Source organism: Plodia interpunctella, chromosome 10 (assembly GCF_027563975.2).
Source record: "Plodia interpunctella isolate USDA-ARS_2022_Savannah chromosome 10, ilPloInte3.2, whole genome shotgun sequence".
In the NCBI taxonomy this organism is placed as follows: Eukaryota; Metazoa; Arthropoda; class Insecta; order Lepidoptera; family Pyralidae; genus Plodia; species Plodia interpunctella.
Window position 1 is genome coordinate 10,492,466 of NC_071303.1, and position 14,401 is coordinate 10,506,866.

At 42.0% G+C, this 14,401-nt stretch overlaps 1 protein-coding gene across 1 annotated transcript; it reads left to right on the top strand.

Moving 5' to 3' along the window:
* On the top strand, nt 1-12,596 carry vir (virilizer). The gene is made up of 9 exons (XM_053750827.2): nt 1-206; nt 283-574; nt 1,445-6,243; nt 6,454-6,747; nt 7,099-7,237; nt 10,635-10,824; nt 11,242-11,328; nt 11,694-11,767; nt 12,379-12,596. The coding sequence occupies exons 1-9, from the start codon at nt 132-134 to the stop codon at nt 12,441-12,443; spliced, it is 6,015 nt and encodes a 2,004-aa protein (XP_053606802.1). The 5' UTR covers nt 1-131; the 3' UTR covers nt 12,444-12,596.
* Nucleotides 12,597-14,401: the final 1,805 nt, after the last annotated feature.

Genomic DNA, 14,401 nt, shown 5'->3' on the forward strand with positions numbered 1-14,401 from the left:
CGACACTTCGACTCAATGCGAAGAGAAGAAAAGAATCGCGAAGTCGGCTTGGAATTGCGTTTACGTAGTGAAGTGTTTTTTTCTAAATTCCTTTACATATCTACTAAGTATGGTATAAATAAAATTTCAAAATGGATATCAAAGTTTCCATTCCGGAGCAACCGGATCTTTTATTCTTTGATACCTTCTCTCACGATACCAGCGAGGTATGTATGACATTACCAAAGATGAATTAATAATTTGTTATTTTTCTCGATATATAATTGAGATTTTCGTCTACAGGAGTTGAATTTGGACTTGGTGCAGTTTCCGAAGTCAGTTTATGTGCGAGAAATTCGTATAATACCGTTAGGTGCGCGGGTCGAAGGGGATTTTCCGGGCGGGGTGCGGCTAGGCGCTACTAATCCGACGAAATTCCACATAGATTTTTTCGTGAATGATCTGAGCAAGCCTGGAGCATCTACCTTTGAAGCTTTGGGAAGCTTAGACTACTGCCAGAATGGACAGATACATATGGAATGTGGATCTGGTTTGGACCAGCCAAGGATTCCAACTGACGGTCTAGTTCTTAGAGGTAAATTTTACCATTTATATACATTTTTGCAAGACCTAATCTCTTGCATCATCATGTGATGTCATTTGGCAGTTACTAATTGTAATTTTAATAACAGATAGACACCAATGTTGGTCTGTAACACATACCTTAAGATTTATTAAGATATTGGTGAAAAAAACTGCATAATAGTTTTTTGTAGTGCAATTTTTATTTTATTGTAGTAATTTGATTCTTAATTTTATTAATCACTGCTATAGTAAACATAGACATAGTAGTAATGATTACACATCATTTAAACAATAAATTAAACTGAAACCAAATATCATACTTATAAACTCCTGTGTGATCTCTCTTTAGGCAATGGTGAGATCAACATTACATTGAACAAACTGTTTTCTCGGGAGGCCAGATGTATTTACACATTCTGGAGAGGGGTGATGGAGAGGGGTGATGATGCAAAGGCACACATAACACCAAATAAAATAGAATTTCCCCATGAGACTGGCATGGCACCAAGCAATTGAAGACTCAACAAAAAATAGATTAAAAAAAATATTGTGCCGTGATGCGAATTACGTGTGCAGTATCAATGTTGTACTATAAATATATGTAAATATTGTAAAATAAATTATTCTACTTCTATTCTTCTCATTGGCATTTTATTTCGAGTAGTCTAAGCACACTACATCATGCTTTAATTTACACTTCATTTACTTATATGGGAATAGGATTGGGTGAAGTGGTCCCAGAATGGGAGAACAGATCACCCATACAATGCTTGTTGTCTCCAATCGGGACGGGGCAAGTTGATGAAGTTTGAACTTTATCGGCGTATCCCCTTTTCGAGTGCAAAAAAATAGAGTTTAAGGAGTTCACCTATTTTTTCAGGATGGTACACAACAATCACTTTGGCAGTTTATGGGAACCTCACCCAAGTCGTCCCAGATACACCAATAGGGGCTAACCCCCCTCCAACCGTCCAGCGGCCTACTATCACCCGGGAAGTTGTCCCAGTGGCCCCCGCCAGTGTGCCGCCACCACAGGGTGACTGGAACCAAGAGGCTCTAAACCCCATACCTTCCTACACCGGCAATGTTGCTGCTAGCAACCCTGATGCCTATGGAGGCAATAACTACCCTCCAGAAAACTATGAAAATCAAATATACAGGAATGAGTATTACGAAAATGAACCTCCTAAAGATCCGAGGGCCTATCATCACGTCGAAATGGAATGGGATAAAGAGAGAAGGGAAATCAGCTGCGAAAGAGATGCATTGAGACACAGCCCTAGGTCTCTTGAACATGATAGAGATAGAAGAGATGTGAAGTGCAGAAGGCGATCGTTAGAAAGAGGGCGGAGTCGTGAACTATCTAGACATCGAAGTAGAGATTTGGAGCGCATTGATAGGCTTCACTCGAGGTCCAGAAGTCGCGATAGAGATTATGTGGTCAAGGGAGAATATAGGCCTTTGAGCCGTTCGAGGTCCAGAAGCATTGACAGGGACAGGTTGAGAGGCTCAGCTGATAGGGACTGGGATCGTGGCTCATATAAAAAGGATGACTACCGCAGGCATCGCGATACGTCTTATGACCGCTCGCGTGGAGGATCTTACGAAAAAGATTCCGGTTCATATGAACGTCGTTCTCCTTACGACAAACGGGCACCATCCTATGATCGTCAAATGTCTTACGAGAAACGTGCTCCGTCTTACGAGAAGAGATTGTCTCCTTATGACAAACGAGGGTCGTCCTACGAACGCCGCGCTCCGTCTTATGAGAAGCAGGCTCCTTATGACCGCAAGAGGCACTCCCCTTACAGTCGCATGAGGGGATCCAGCTACGGCAGCAGATCTCCTAGTCGTGACGACCCACGGAAGAGGCCTAGGACTCCACCTGGGGAAATCAGTCGTAGACCATTAAGTCCGAGAGAAGGCGATGCCAGCCCCATTAATTCCATAAGATCAGAAGAAACTGGTGATTTCGACCGCAGCAGTAAACAAATACCTAGAGTGGAATTCTACCACCAGAGTTATCGTCACAAAAGCTCAATTCGTAGTCCCTCGCAGGAGGTTGAAGCCCCTCCTTACGTTGATCAGAAACATTCCAGTCTTGTCACTGTCCAAATTGTCGATAATCCACCAGCTCCTAAAGCTGTAGCGTCTCCAACCAGATGTCCAGAAGAAGAAGTATCAATGGACGCGGAACAATTTGAACCTATACTCTCAGATGAAGATATTTGTGACGATTTGGAAAGTCCATATATGGATGTGGATTATGATGTCAATGAATACTGTGGCGTTGACGACATCATCAAGTATTACAACCCCTTTAAAGCTGACTGGAAGAGATACGAGTATGTGAATAAAATTCAGTCTCTGGCCACAACAAAAATTGATGGAGCGAAAGATGTAATGAGTGCAACTTTTGATGAATTATGTGACGCTAGCCCTGATCTATTTAAAATTTGGGATATGGCCAAAACTGGAGAGAAAAGGGATCAGAAATTCCTTGCGAACACTTTCACTGACATCGAAAATCCGGCAAGGGAAGAATGGGTGCAACAGTGCGAGCAGCTGTTTGCTTCGTTGACGAATGTTTGTAAAGATACAGATATCATTATTAGAATTTTCCGTGACAAAGTCGAGGATGATCAGTTTGACGATATATACAATATGCTCTTGACGTTCTGCGAGATTGGGCTGAGTTTTGATTGCGCGTTGGCACAGCAACTGCCGACTTATAAGATACGGCATATGAAATGCGGGATACGTCTTGCAGAAGCATTGATGAGTCACCGTCATAACGGTCAAGTCATGAAGGGCTTACTTAAAGCGGGGATAGACATGCCTATGTTGCTCTTGGAAATGTATGCTAAAGAATATATGGCATTGAGCATTAGACTCATGATTTTGAAATCGCTCAACGCGTGTCTTTCTTCTAAAGAATCTGTGGAGCATTTCATGAAAAACGCGCTCTATCCCAAGTTCGATAAAAAAGAAAATGGAATAGACAGAAAACCAAAAAATGGATACCAAGCCCTTATATCTATAATGCAGAGTGATCCACTCGCCAGAATCAAATTTTCGATTAGTGCTTTGATAAAGAAACTAAATATTTACGAATTGTTGTCTAAACTTCACGATTTAGTCATAAATTTTAATAAAACTGCTGCGGTAAAGGACAACCGAAATGAAGATGCAGAGCTATCGGAAAGTGACACGCACTTTATCGTTAATTCTTTAGAGGAAATTCTATACATGTATAGAACTCAATGCTTTCATCTGTCGCAGCCTAAACGATTCCTCCCTGTCTCAGCCCAGTTTGAGATAAACAAAGAGTGCTCCAACAAGATTTTACTCGAGTTCTTCAACATCCATCATTTTTTGGAAGTCTGCCTCTACTTGCTGACTTGCCCTTCCACTTGCAACAACTTAGTTGTCATCAGCCCTATCCACGATTTAATTTACGAACTAGTCTACACAAATAACGGGATTAATTTCCTTTACAATAATATGGCAATGAGTGAATTGCTTTTCAAGACTTTAACACAGCCGTATGGTCAGCAAAATAGCGAGGAATTTTTATATCCTCACGATTTGAGTAACTACAGTGATTTGCAAATTTTGGGATTGGAAATGGCGTATAGGTTGAAAGCGTTGTATTACATTCAGTCTATCTTTGACCTGCAAGTTGGGAAGGCTGACGACAACGAATTGATTGATAGGCTTCAGTTGTTGTACTGCCTCAGTTTTGGAAATATCGGTAAAACAGCAGTACCCGAGATCATAGTGATGGGAGCGAACGCTGAATGTCTCATGGAGGTTTTTGAGAGCGACCTTAAGAGTAAAAGCAAGAACGAATCTCCTTCTAAACAGAAATCCCCAGCTAAAGGCTACGCTATAGAATTGATCGTTGCCGCAGTGCGAAATTCTGCCAACGTGCCTTTCTTGAAGAAATACGGTCCAAGGCTCCTTGCAGTTTCTAAAGAGCACGATCGCTTTGAACCTAGCGTTTCGAGTGTATTACAAGAATTGATACCCTATCTTAAACCCATTGAAAAACCGAGTGTTTTATCAGGGGAAGATATGGCTGAATGCGTAGAGATTCTAAAGGCTAGTTCGGAACACGCGCCTGATCTACCCGGCGAGCTAACGAGTTGCCTGAGAATACTGAGACATTTCTGCATATCCCACTACGATTACAACATGCCTATCACGAGCGAAACGGCGACAGAGGAATACGTTGAACTCAAATATAAATACAATGTTCTCCAATTGTTTTCCCTCGATGGAGTCGCCCATCTGGCTGGTATTTTAGACCGTATAGCCACTCAGTTCGAGCAGCCAAGTATGCATACATCTTTCTTCGCGTCCGCCAGAGGACTGCAATTAGCACAGATAATTCTACCGTGTTTGAGATTGTTGGACGAAATGTTAGCAAGGGTAGTCCGATGCCGTGGTCCGAGGTTCAGAGATTTAACAGCAGCCCCAGTACTTTTAAAGACTTATGGGATAGTGAAAGCATTTCCACTGGGTTCTGTCGGGTATAGAACTGCGGCGAAAGCGGCCGAAGCCGCGGTCAGAGCGTTACTTGCGTACGCTCAGCCGATAGCAGATGACGCTAATGACGGAGATTCGATTCGCCGGGGACCCTGGACGTCCTTGTGCTCAGAAGTTATATCTTACACCATGACCGCTCCGTACACTTTCGTCCCCGGTCTGTTAGTCTTCTCAGAATTATTGCCATTACCTTTGCCGATGCAAACGAAAACTGCTCCAACTGAAAGGGAATTAGCTGACGCGGCAAACGAGAGGCGGTTATGGTCGGCCCATCTCCACGCACTGTCAAACGATTTAACTGATATGGTTCAGATCATATGCATGTCGACTTACAGGCCGGTGGTGCACATGTTGAGAAGGGTTTGTGTCCAAATAGCTGATCTGGCGCCGAATACGGCCGCAATAGTGGCCAAAGCGGCCGTCGGCGCTGTGACCAAGGAATTTAAAACAGGAGAACAGGCCACGGCGAGTGCCGCTAGAGTTTTAGGCTTTTTAGCTTGTTTGGTATCCCACACTCCCGTGAAATGTGCTGTGTTACACACTATGAATACGGGAGGCGCTAAAGCGTTGGATGTGCAGAATGCTATATGTGGGATTTTAAGTCTAGTGAATGGTTCCAACGAGCACGCGGCGGCGCAAGAATTCGCTGCGCATGCGCTGGCCGCTCTGTGCGACGTCGAGATTACTCTAACTCCGCTGAATTCTTCGCAGACGGATCGGCTGTTAGCCAACTCATTGCCGAACAAAGACGCTCTTGCGGCTTTCCTTGACGCCACCGCGGATTGTTTAGAGTCTAACACGAAAACTTGTGCCGTAGCGTCGTCTATATTACGGGCGTATTTTGTTCTGACTGAGCATGAGTATGGGTTTCAACAGTTCAAGAAATTTATTACGAAAAGGCGAGAATCTCTTGGGAAATATTTCAAGTGGTGTCTGGAAGGCCAGGGGGAGGAGAAAGCTGAATGCTTGAATTTGTATATAGATTTGATCAGGATTTTGAAGGTGGAAGAGGGAGAAGGTCCAGTAGGGAGGCGGTCCACGTTGGGTGTGAGCGAGATGGCCGACATGGTGGGCTACTCGGCGGCGGAGGAGAATCACCCGATTTTGACTTTAGAGAAGATTTTGAAGGTAAATTATTTTGAATATTTTTTCTTTATTTTTGATAGTGTTTGTACAAAGCGCAGATGAAGAAGAAGCGGCGCAATATCCTTCACCGCGCCCTTAATATTTATTTATGTACACAACTGAACAGTGTAGTACAAATAGGACATTAAGTACAAAGGTGCTACTTATTTATTTCTATAGATATTTCGTTTCTCATACACTTCATAATTACAGGACCGTAACGCGGACGAGGACGCGGTCGCCAACGCGACCTTCCTGTCCTCCCAGCTGCAGAGCGGCCCCTCCCCCCCTTCCCCGTGCACGCCGCCCCCGTCCCCGCCGCCCGCGCCCCCGGCGCCCCCAGCGCCCCCGGCGCCCCCAGCGCCCCCCGCCGACACCCTGGTGCAGCAGTTCTCCGCCCGCACCATGTACAGCGCGGGGGAGGCGAGCGACGAGAGGTTGTCGAGCAGTTATTGGCTGAATGTGCCCGCGGCTAGTGGAGAGGACGACGTCAGCGTTAGCGAACTGGCAAGTGATTTTTCATTGCAGGGAATGAGTTCTCGTTTTTTTGCTTACTAGATGGCGCCATATCGTTTCGAAAGGTGTAATAACTTTTGAAATGGCTGAACATAAATCAATTTAATTTATTCACCAAACTACTATTGATATCGGTTGATAAGGGCCCATGTCACAATTTTTTAATAAAATGTTATATTGTTTTATTTTTGACAGATACACTAACTGCTAGATAAATTTGCTGAGTTAGCCCTATCCAACTTGTGAAACCCAATTTTAACGCCATTTGATTTATTACATTTTGTCTTATTTCAAAAGCCCTCCAGAGGATGACGCTCAATTTAATCCGCATTGTATTGGCAGGTATCTTGCGACATAATGGAGATCGCGAACACGTACCTGTCGTCTGCGGGCGGCGGCGCGGAGGTGGTGGACGGTGCTGTGCGCAGGCTGGCCGGCTGTCTGCGGCCGCTGCATGCGCTGCAGGACCGGCAGCGCCCTGGTGAGTGACCCTCACAGACAACAGGTGGTGGACGCTGCCGGCTGTCTGCGGCCGCTGCATGCGCTGCAGGACCGGCAGCGCCCTGGTGAGTGTCCCTCACAGACAACAGGTGGTGGACGCTGCCGGCTGTCTGCGGCCGCTGCATGCGCTGCAGGACCGGCAGCGCCCTGGTGAGTGTCCCTCACAGACAACAGGTGGTGGACGCTGCCGGCTGTCTGCGGCCGCTGCATGCGCTGCAGGACCGGCAGCGCCCTGGTGAGTGACCCTCACAGACCACCAAGCCAGCAGACAACGAGCCAGTAATTGTTGAGTCTGCCCTCTCTGCCAGGACTAGGCGGAATTGAGACGGCTAGACATTTATTCCTTGCGGTAAAAATACTATTAAGAATATTTTGGTACAAAGTACATAATATTATCGACGACCTCGGTGGCGCAGTGGTAAAGTGCTTGTCTTTTAGTAGTTTTTTCCATTATGACCCGGTCGGGTCATGATGGAAAATGATCTTTTTCTGATTGGCCCGGGTCTTGGATATATATATATGTCTTTCTCTGGCGCTATCTCTGATATAATAATAAAATAATAATAAAAATGTTTATTTTCTCTTCACAAAAGTTAGTTACAATGAAGTGCTTATTGCTAAAGATATAACACTATATAACACTATACTTGTAAACGTTGTGAAGAGACTAGTTCCTGAAATAGGACTCCTAAGAGTCCTGTGCTACAGGTAACTAGGCCCCTCCCTTGGAATACTTATTTTGTGTTTCCATAGATAGCGTAGGCAACAGTTTAGGTAAGGATATTCTTATTCTATACAAAATTGTTTAGTTTATAGCAATTAACTTAACTAACCTAGCTTATTAGTCTAAAATTAGGCTGGAGATTTGTAAAGTTTGTGTGGGTGTGTGTGTGTATGTGTGGTATGTGTGCGTGTGTTTTTGTGAATGTGTGTAAGTTGTGTATGAGCGTGTGGTGGGTAAACAAGTCTGAAGATGGGGGTGATTGAGAGATGTTAAAATGGTGATTGGGATTAGATGATAGATTCAAGTATTTCTTCCGTGGCCGTGTAATCTAATGTTTTTAAATATTTTGTGATAGTTTTTTTACAACTATATTTGGGAAGGGGGTAAAAGTTTAGATGCTTATTTAGCTTATTGTACAGGTATGGTCCGAGGTAGAAGAAAAAGCAAGTAGCGGTAGCTGTGTTGTGTGGAGGAATTAGACAAACCGTTCTTTTCCGTCGCCTATCTTTAAACTTGTCTGGGTCATACGGTGTAAGAGAGTGCTGGGTTAGAGTAGCATGTAATATAAATGTTTGTCTTACTGTAAGAACATTCCAGATCTTATATAGCTCATCAGTAGGGTGGCGAAATGGGAGTCCGGCAGCTACCTTTAGGATGGATCTTTGGGCTTTTTCCACTTCGAGGAGGTTTGTTTTGGCAATCCCACCCCAAGTGGTGATACAATAATTTATAAGGGACTGGCAAAGGGCATTGTACACCATGAGGACGACTTTACGATCTGATATGTATCTGATTGTTTTGAAAATGTATATCAACTTTCGTAGTCTTGTAGTAAGAGACTCAACATGGGGTTTAAAGGAGAGGGTTTGGTCTATAATTACACCCAGGTATTTTAGGTTCTCAACTCTTTCGATTTGGGGACAAACACAATTATGTTTAGTAGGGTTACAGACATGGGCGGTTAGGGTTAAAGTAGATGATGGTTGAAAGTTTGTTTTTAGAGAAAAAGTTATCAATTTAGTTTTGGTAGTGTTGAGGGTTAGTCCGTTGCTACTAAGCCAGTTATTTGCTAATTGCAGTCCTTTTTGGGCATTAAGGAAAGTGTCCTCCCAGTTGTCACCTTTAAAGAATAGTGCAGTGTCGTCTGCGAAAGTGAAAATTCTACCACCTTCCAGTCGGATACGGCATAAACTGTCAATATAAACTAAGAAGAGAGAAGGAGAGACAGAGCTGCCCTGCGGGAGACCACATGACAGCTCAGTCTCTTCACTGGTCCAGTTTCCTATCCTAGTACACTGTTTCCTATTACTTAAAAAGTCTCGGAACAGTGAAAGGGCTAATCCTCGGACTCCTATTATCTCCAGTTTGTCCAATAGACGAGGAATATGGACTGTATCGAAAGCTTTCTTTATGTCGAGGGATATGAGCAGACATTTTTCCTGTTTATCTAAAGAAGAGATTATGGCTGAAGTCAATTCCTGGACAGCATTTGTAGTTGACTTGCCAGCACGAAATCCATACTGACATGTAGATAACAGTTTGTGAGTTTCTAAAAATTGGATAAGGCGGGTGTTCATTATCTTTTCCAGGATTTTAGACAATGATGAAAGTATGGAGATGGGTCTGTAATTGTCTACTCTGTTTTTTTCGTTGCTTTTGTGAATAGGTTTAATGAGAGCCGTTTTAAAAGCTGAGGGGAAGACGCCGTGCATAATGGATTGATTGCAAATGTGTGTTATCGGAATAGCCAGACAAGCAGCGTAACGCTTAATTATCCAACCTGGAATGTGGTCTAGACCAACGGCGCTTTTTTCTTTTAGTCCTTTAATTATTTGAAGGACTTCTTCCACCAATACAGGAGCCATCATTAAACTATGGGCTGAGAATGGAGCAGGACGTCTTGTTTCGTGGGAATGGTCTTGTTGAGGATTGGATATAGAGTTGTGATCCAATAGTTGTTTCCCGATTGTCGCAAAATATGAGTTTACATAATTGACGCTCTCCCTAGGGCAGCTTTCATCCAGTAGGTTTTGTGAGTGATCTTGAGTACGGTTGATCCCGTTAATTTCTTTTATTGCTTGCCAGAGTTTTCTAGGATTTTTTCTTGCACTTTCTATTTGGGATTTGTCGTACATTCTTTTGACTTTTTTAAGAATCAGCGTACAGAAGTTTCTGTAGCGTTTATAGGTTTGTGCTAGTATGTCGTTTCCGGGATCTTTTTTATGTTTTTTGTGCAGGTTATCCCTGTTCCTAATACAACGGAGTAGACCTTTGGTTATCCAAGGTTTTTTTATTGCCTTCCTTTTGTTGGTCTTAATAATTTTGGTGCTGTTTTTAATAGCAGATGATATTGACTCTACGAATAAATTGGTGGCTATATTTGGGTCGGGACAGTTCATAACAGTGTCAAAATTGAGTTGTTCAATTGTTGTGTCCAGGATATTTAGGTCAATGGTTTCTTTAATTTGGTTGCTAGCCGGGAGGTATTGTTTTAGTTTTAAACTGAGTGCGACAGTGAAATGATCAGTTAATGTGGAATCAGCAATTATACATGTGGCATCTTGTTTTGTTTTGATATATATTGCTAGTAATATACTAGCGCCGCGGTAGTAGTCAGACAGCCTCAATGAGAACACCACATTGCACATTGCAGTGTCGGCTCACCGCGGGCGCGGCGAGGCGGGCGCGGGCGACGCATTTCGGTCGCGGCCGCCCAACACGTCGCGGCCGCCGTCGCTGCACGTGGACGACTTCACCGCGCTGCACCAGGTCTACCACCCGCAGCACCCGCAGCACCCGCAGCATCCGCAGCACCCGCAGCACGCGCAGCCCGCGCACAACAGGTACGTTATACATAAGTTTAACGTGACTCTTATTTTTGTCCAGTCGGATATATATAACTCGACGATGTTCGAGCAATGTGGCCGCGCTATCGGACAGAGCGACCGGCGAAACCACATATTAATGTGTCTCTGTATGTGTATATTAGTTAAACGGCTTAACCCATTTTCATTAAAAATTAATCAGTCCTTAGCTATATTTGGAAAATGTCCGTTATGTGAAATGTTGCATACATATAGTTCGAGTACGAATAAGGATATGAATTACATTTCATCCCAGAATATTGAACTATATCTTAAACAAGTACACACATATGTTAACGGAACTTAGAACTTCATCATGTGTCTATAGTGTTTTATTTGTTTTTATATATCTCTATTGGCAATAAATAATATTATGATTGTGTTGTCCGCGTGCAGAGGCGCGCGTCGCGGCGGCGCGCTCCCGACGCCGGACCGCGGCCGCTTCGCGTCCGCCGCGCCTGTGCACCACCACTACAAGAACCTGTGAGTACTGCACATCCCCATCCCGCTCACAAGAGACACCATCAGCCTGTCTCTGCCCACTGGTTTCACAGACCACCAGTTGTTTCACACCGGTTGACAGTTTAAATTCACTAAAGTGCATGCGTCTACTTGCTACGTTTACGTCGGTAGTACAGTCAACAGCACACTAACCTACCCAAATTCATTCCAAACTCGCCGCTATTTCCGGGCCATAGGGATTCATGCAGGGTATCTTGATGTGCTGTTGACTGCACCTGACCGTTTTGGCTAATCTTCCCAACGTTTTAATTTTACTTCTTTTATTCAAAATAATTAAAACTTATTAAATATTCCGTGAGTCTAATCTATGTTTACGTTCCCTGCAGTCGAGGCCGCGGCGCGTGGGAGATGGGTGGGCAGCACTTCGGACACTTCGGGCCCGGCTCGCAGTATATGATGGGTGAATAAAACTAACCATTTTTGAATTGTCTTTGAGCAGATAAATATCGTCCAAAAGTGTTTTTATGAACAAGGGTTTAGATAATATGTACGTAATCTAGATTTTCTTTTACCTAGCTATTTATTCCCCACTGTTAGACAAAAGCCTCCACTTATTTCATCAGAGCCCTTCTTATCTCTGTTTCGCTAAATATGACATAATCTTCCCTTAAAATTACTTTTCAATATGCTCGTCAGGTTTACTATGTTACATCGCCTCTATCACAACACAAGACAGCTCTCGGCGGATAATCTGGAAAGCTTAACGTAGATGTCGCTAGCGTACTATACTGCTATATGTCAAGATCTGTTTGAATTTAACTTATATTAGAGATCCCCATGAGGCTGACATAGTCACACAAAATGCACTCAAGCCTTGTCAAAAATGTAGAAAGAAAAAAAAAACAAAAAACTGTGTATGTTCGTTAGTCTTTCACGCGAAATCTACTGGACGGATTGTTATAACATTTGGTACAGAAGTCCCGGGGCGCAGCTAGTATATAATGACTTTGATATGACTACGTAAATAGGTTTATTTCTAATTTAAATAAATTTTCGCTGTTCATATTTCAGGAGGTATGGGATGGGGCGGTGCGCGAATGCAGCGAGGACCCAGACATCGCTCCTTCATGCGATAATGAGCCCTATTACCATCGTCTAAGGGCCAAGGAAGATTTTCAGGAGTGAACATAATATATTGGTGAAAAATTCATTTTCCCTGGGCTATTATATATTTAAGCATATCTAATTGGATGTATGTAGAAATTCAAACAATAAATGCAATCTCGAATTGTCCGTTCTTATTCTATAACATCAAAGGTCACACAAAAGCATGGAAAAATCCAAGAGCGAACATTTTTACAATATATAAACTTATTGACCAATTGTTTTGCTTTCTCCTTTAAAACATATTTTATAAGTATGTTTATTAAAGTTTGTGTTGTGACTTTTGTTGGCAATCGTTGGAATTATTGTGGTTTTCGTAGATAATTAGAAACAAATCAATTTAATTATCAAGAGGAGAAAAAATCGTGTTGATTATTGTAATCACCGGTTCAGAATTGGGCGTGGTTTTGTAGTTTTTATACCTAAAAATTGTATCGATTGCTAAAAAACATTTTTTAGCATACAATCAATTTTTTTTGGTATTCCTCGAATTTTCCTATACGAGGATTTACGTTCAAAAAGATTATTCAATGCTTTCGCATTGAATAATAAGTAATAATCTACGTGGGAATATCAAGCTGTAATAAAATAACATTAAATATCTTCAATGTACAGAAACACTTTTTTACTGTTTTATTATATGTATTGATGTACGATTACCTATTTCATTTTGTTAATTTTTAGACCGAATCAGTCTTAGAACATTACAAATTCTTTGTTTAAATAAAAAAAATTGAGATCGACAGAGAATCAGTATAAGAATTTAAAAAAATAATAATTAAAAAAAAGTCTGTTTGCACACGCTCTGGGTCTACTGGGCGGATTTGAATGAAACTTTTTTTATTGTATAGCTATAAAGCCTGGTCAACATATAGGACATAATTTATTTTGGAAACTGGAACAGCTCTAGCACCTATAAAGACCAGCTAAACTGTAGGAAATATAGAAAAGACACCTTAACAAAAATTGTTCGCCCTGATGAGCATTTTCTGATTACGTATAAAAATCTAAGATATGGGACACTTGATGATGAACTCTAACAGACCAGCTACACTATAACAGATATGACAAAAGCGCCTTAATAATGTTGATCACCCTAATGAGCATTTTTTACATAGTTATTTATAAAAAGACTTATTTGATCCACGTTTTTAACCATGATTCACAAACATCTCGAGACTCTCAAAAATCTATTTTATTCCCCATGTCTTCTTTACCGCGAGCAACAGCTCTTCTATAATATATATGAAAATGACGACTTAGTAAAAGCAACACCAATCTGATAAGCATTTTCTGTTAAGTGAAGTCTTAGCGGAAATTGTTGAACCTGAGCAGCAGTAACGGATGGCGTATTAAAGTAGAAGATTTCGAACATGTCTGAAACGGAAGTTCTGTAATAAAGTTAATCTTATATTTACCCTATACTATTATAACATTAGCTTAGGGAATACCTGCACGTGGTGAAGGCGGAAACAGTTTGGGCTAAGTTTCGATGACGACGGAAGGTATTCGTTGAAAACTTGACTGAACTGGCTAAAACTCCCATTTATGTATAGAATATGCCTTCGGGCTTATGTTATTTTCTCTCTAATAATTTTGATTCCTTACCGTTCGCCTACGTGAACGAAGTCGCGGGCATCAGCTACTAATATAATAAAATTAAAATCCGTGCATCGGAATAAGAAAATTACAAAATACAATTTAGGATAACAGGTTTGTGAAGGCAAAAATAATTACTTTTCTGTAAGCATCAAGACTAGACAAATTTTGAGGTTAATGTGCAATAAATATTAAAACAAATCAATATTACCTACCTACTTACATTATACAATAATGAAAGGATTTGCTACTAAATGAATAAAACAATTTTAGGTGGCCACACCCAAAATTTGAAATTGGAACGTTAGCATTCCAAAATTTAAAGAACAAA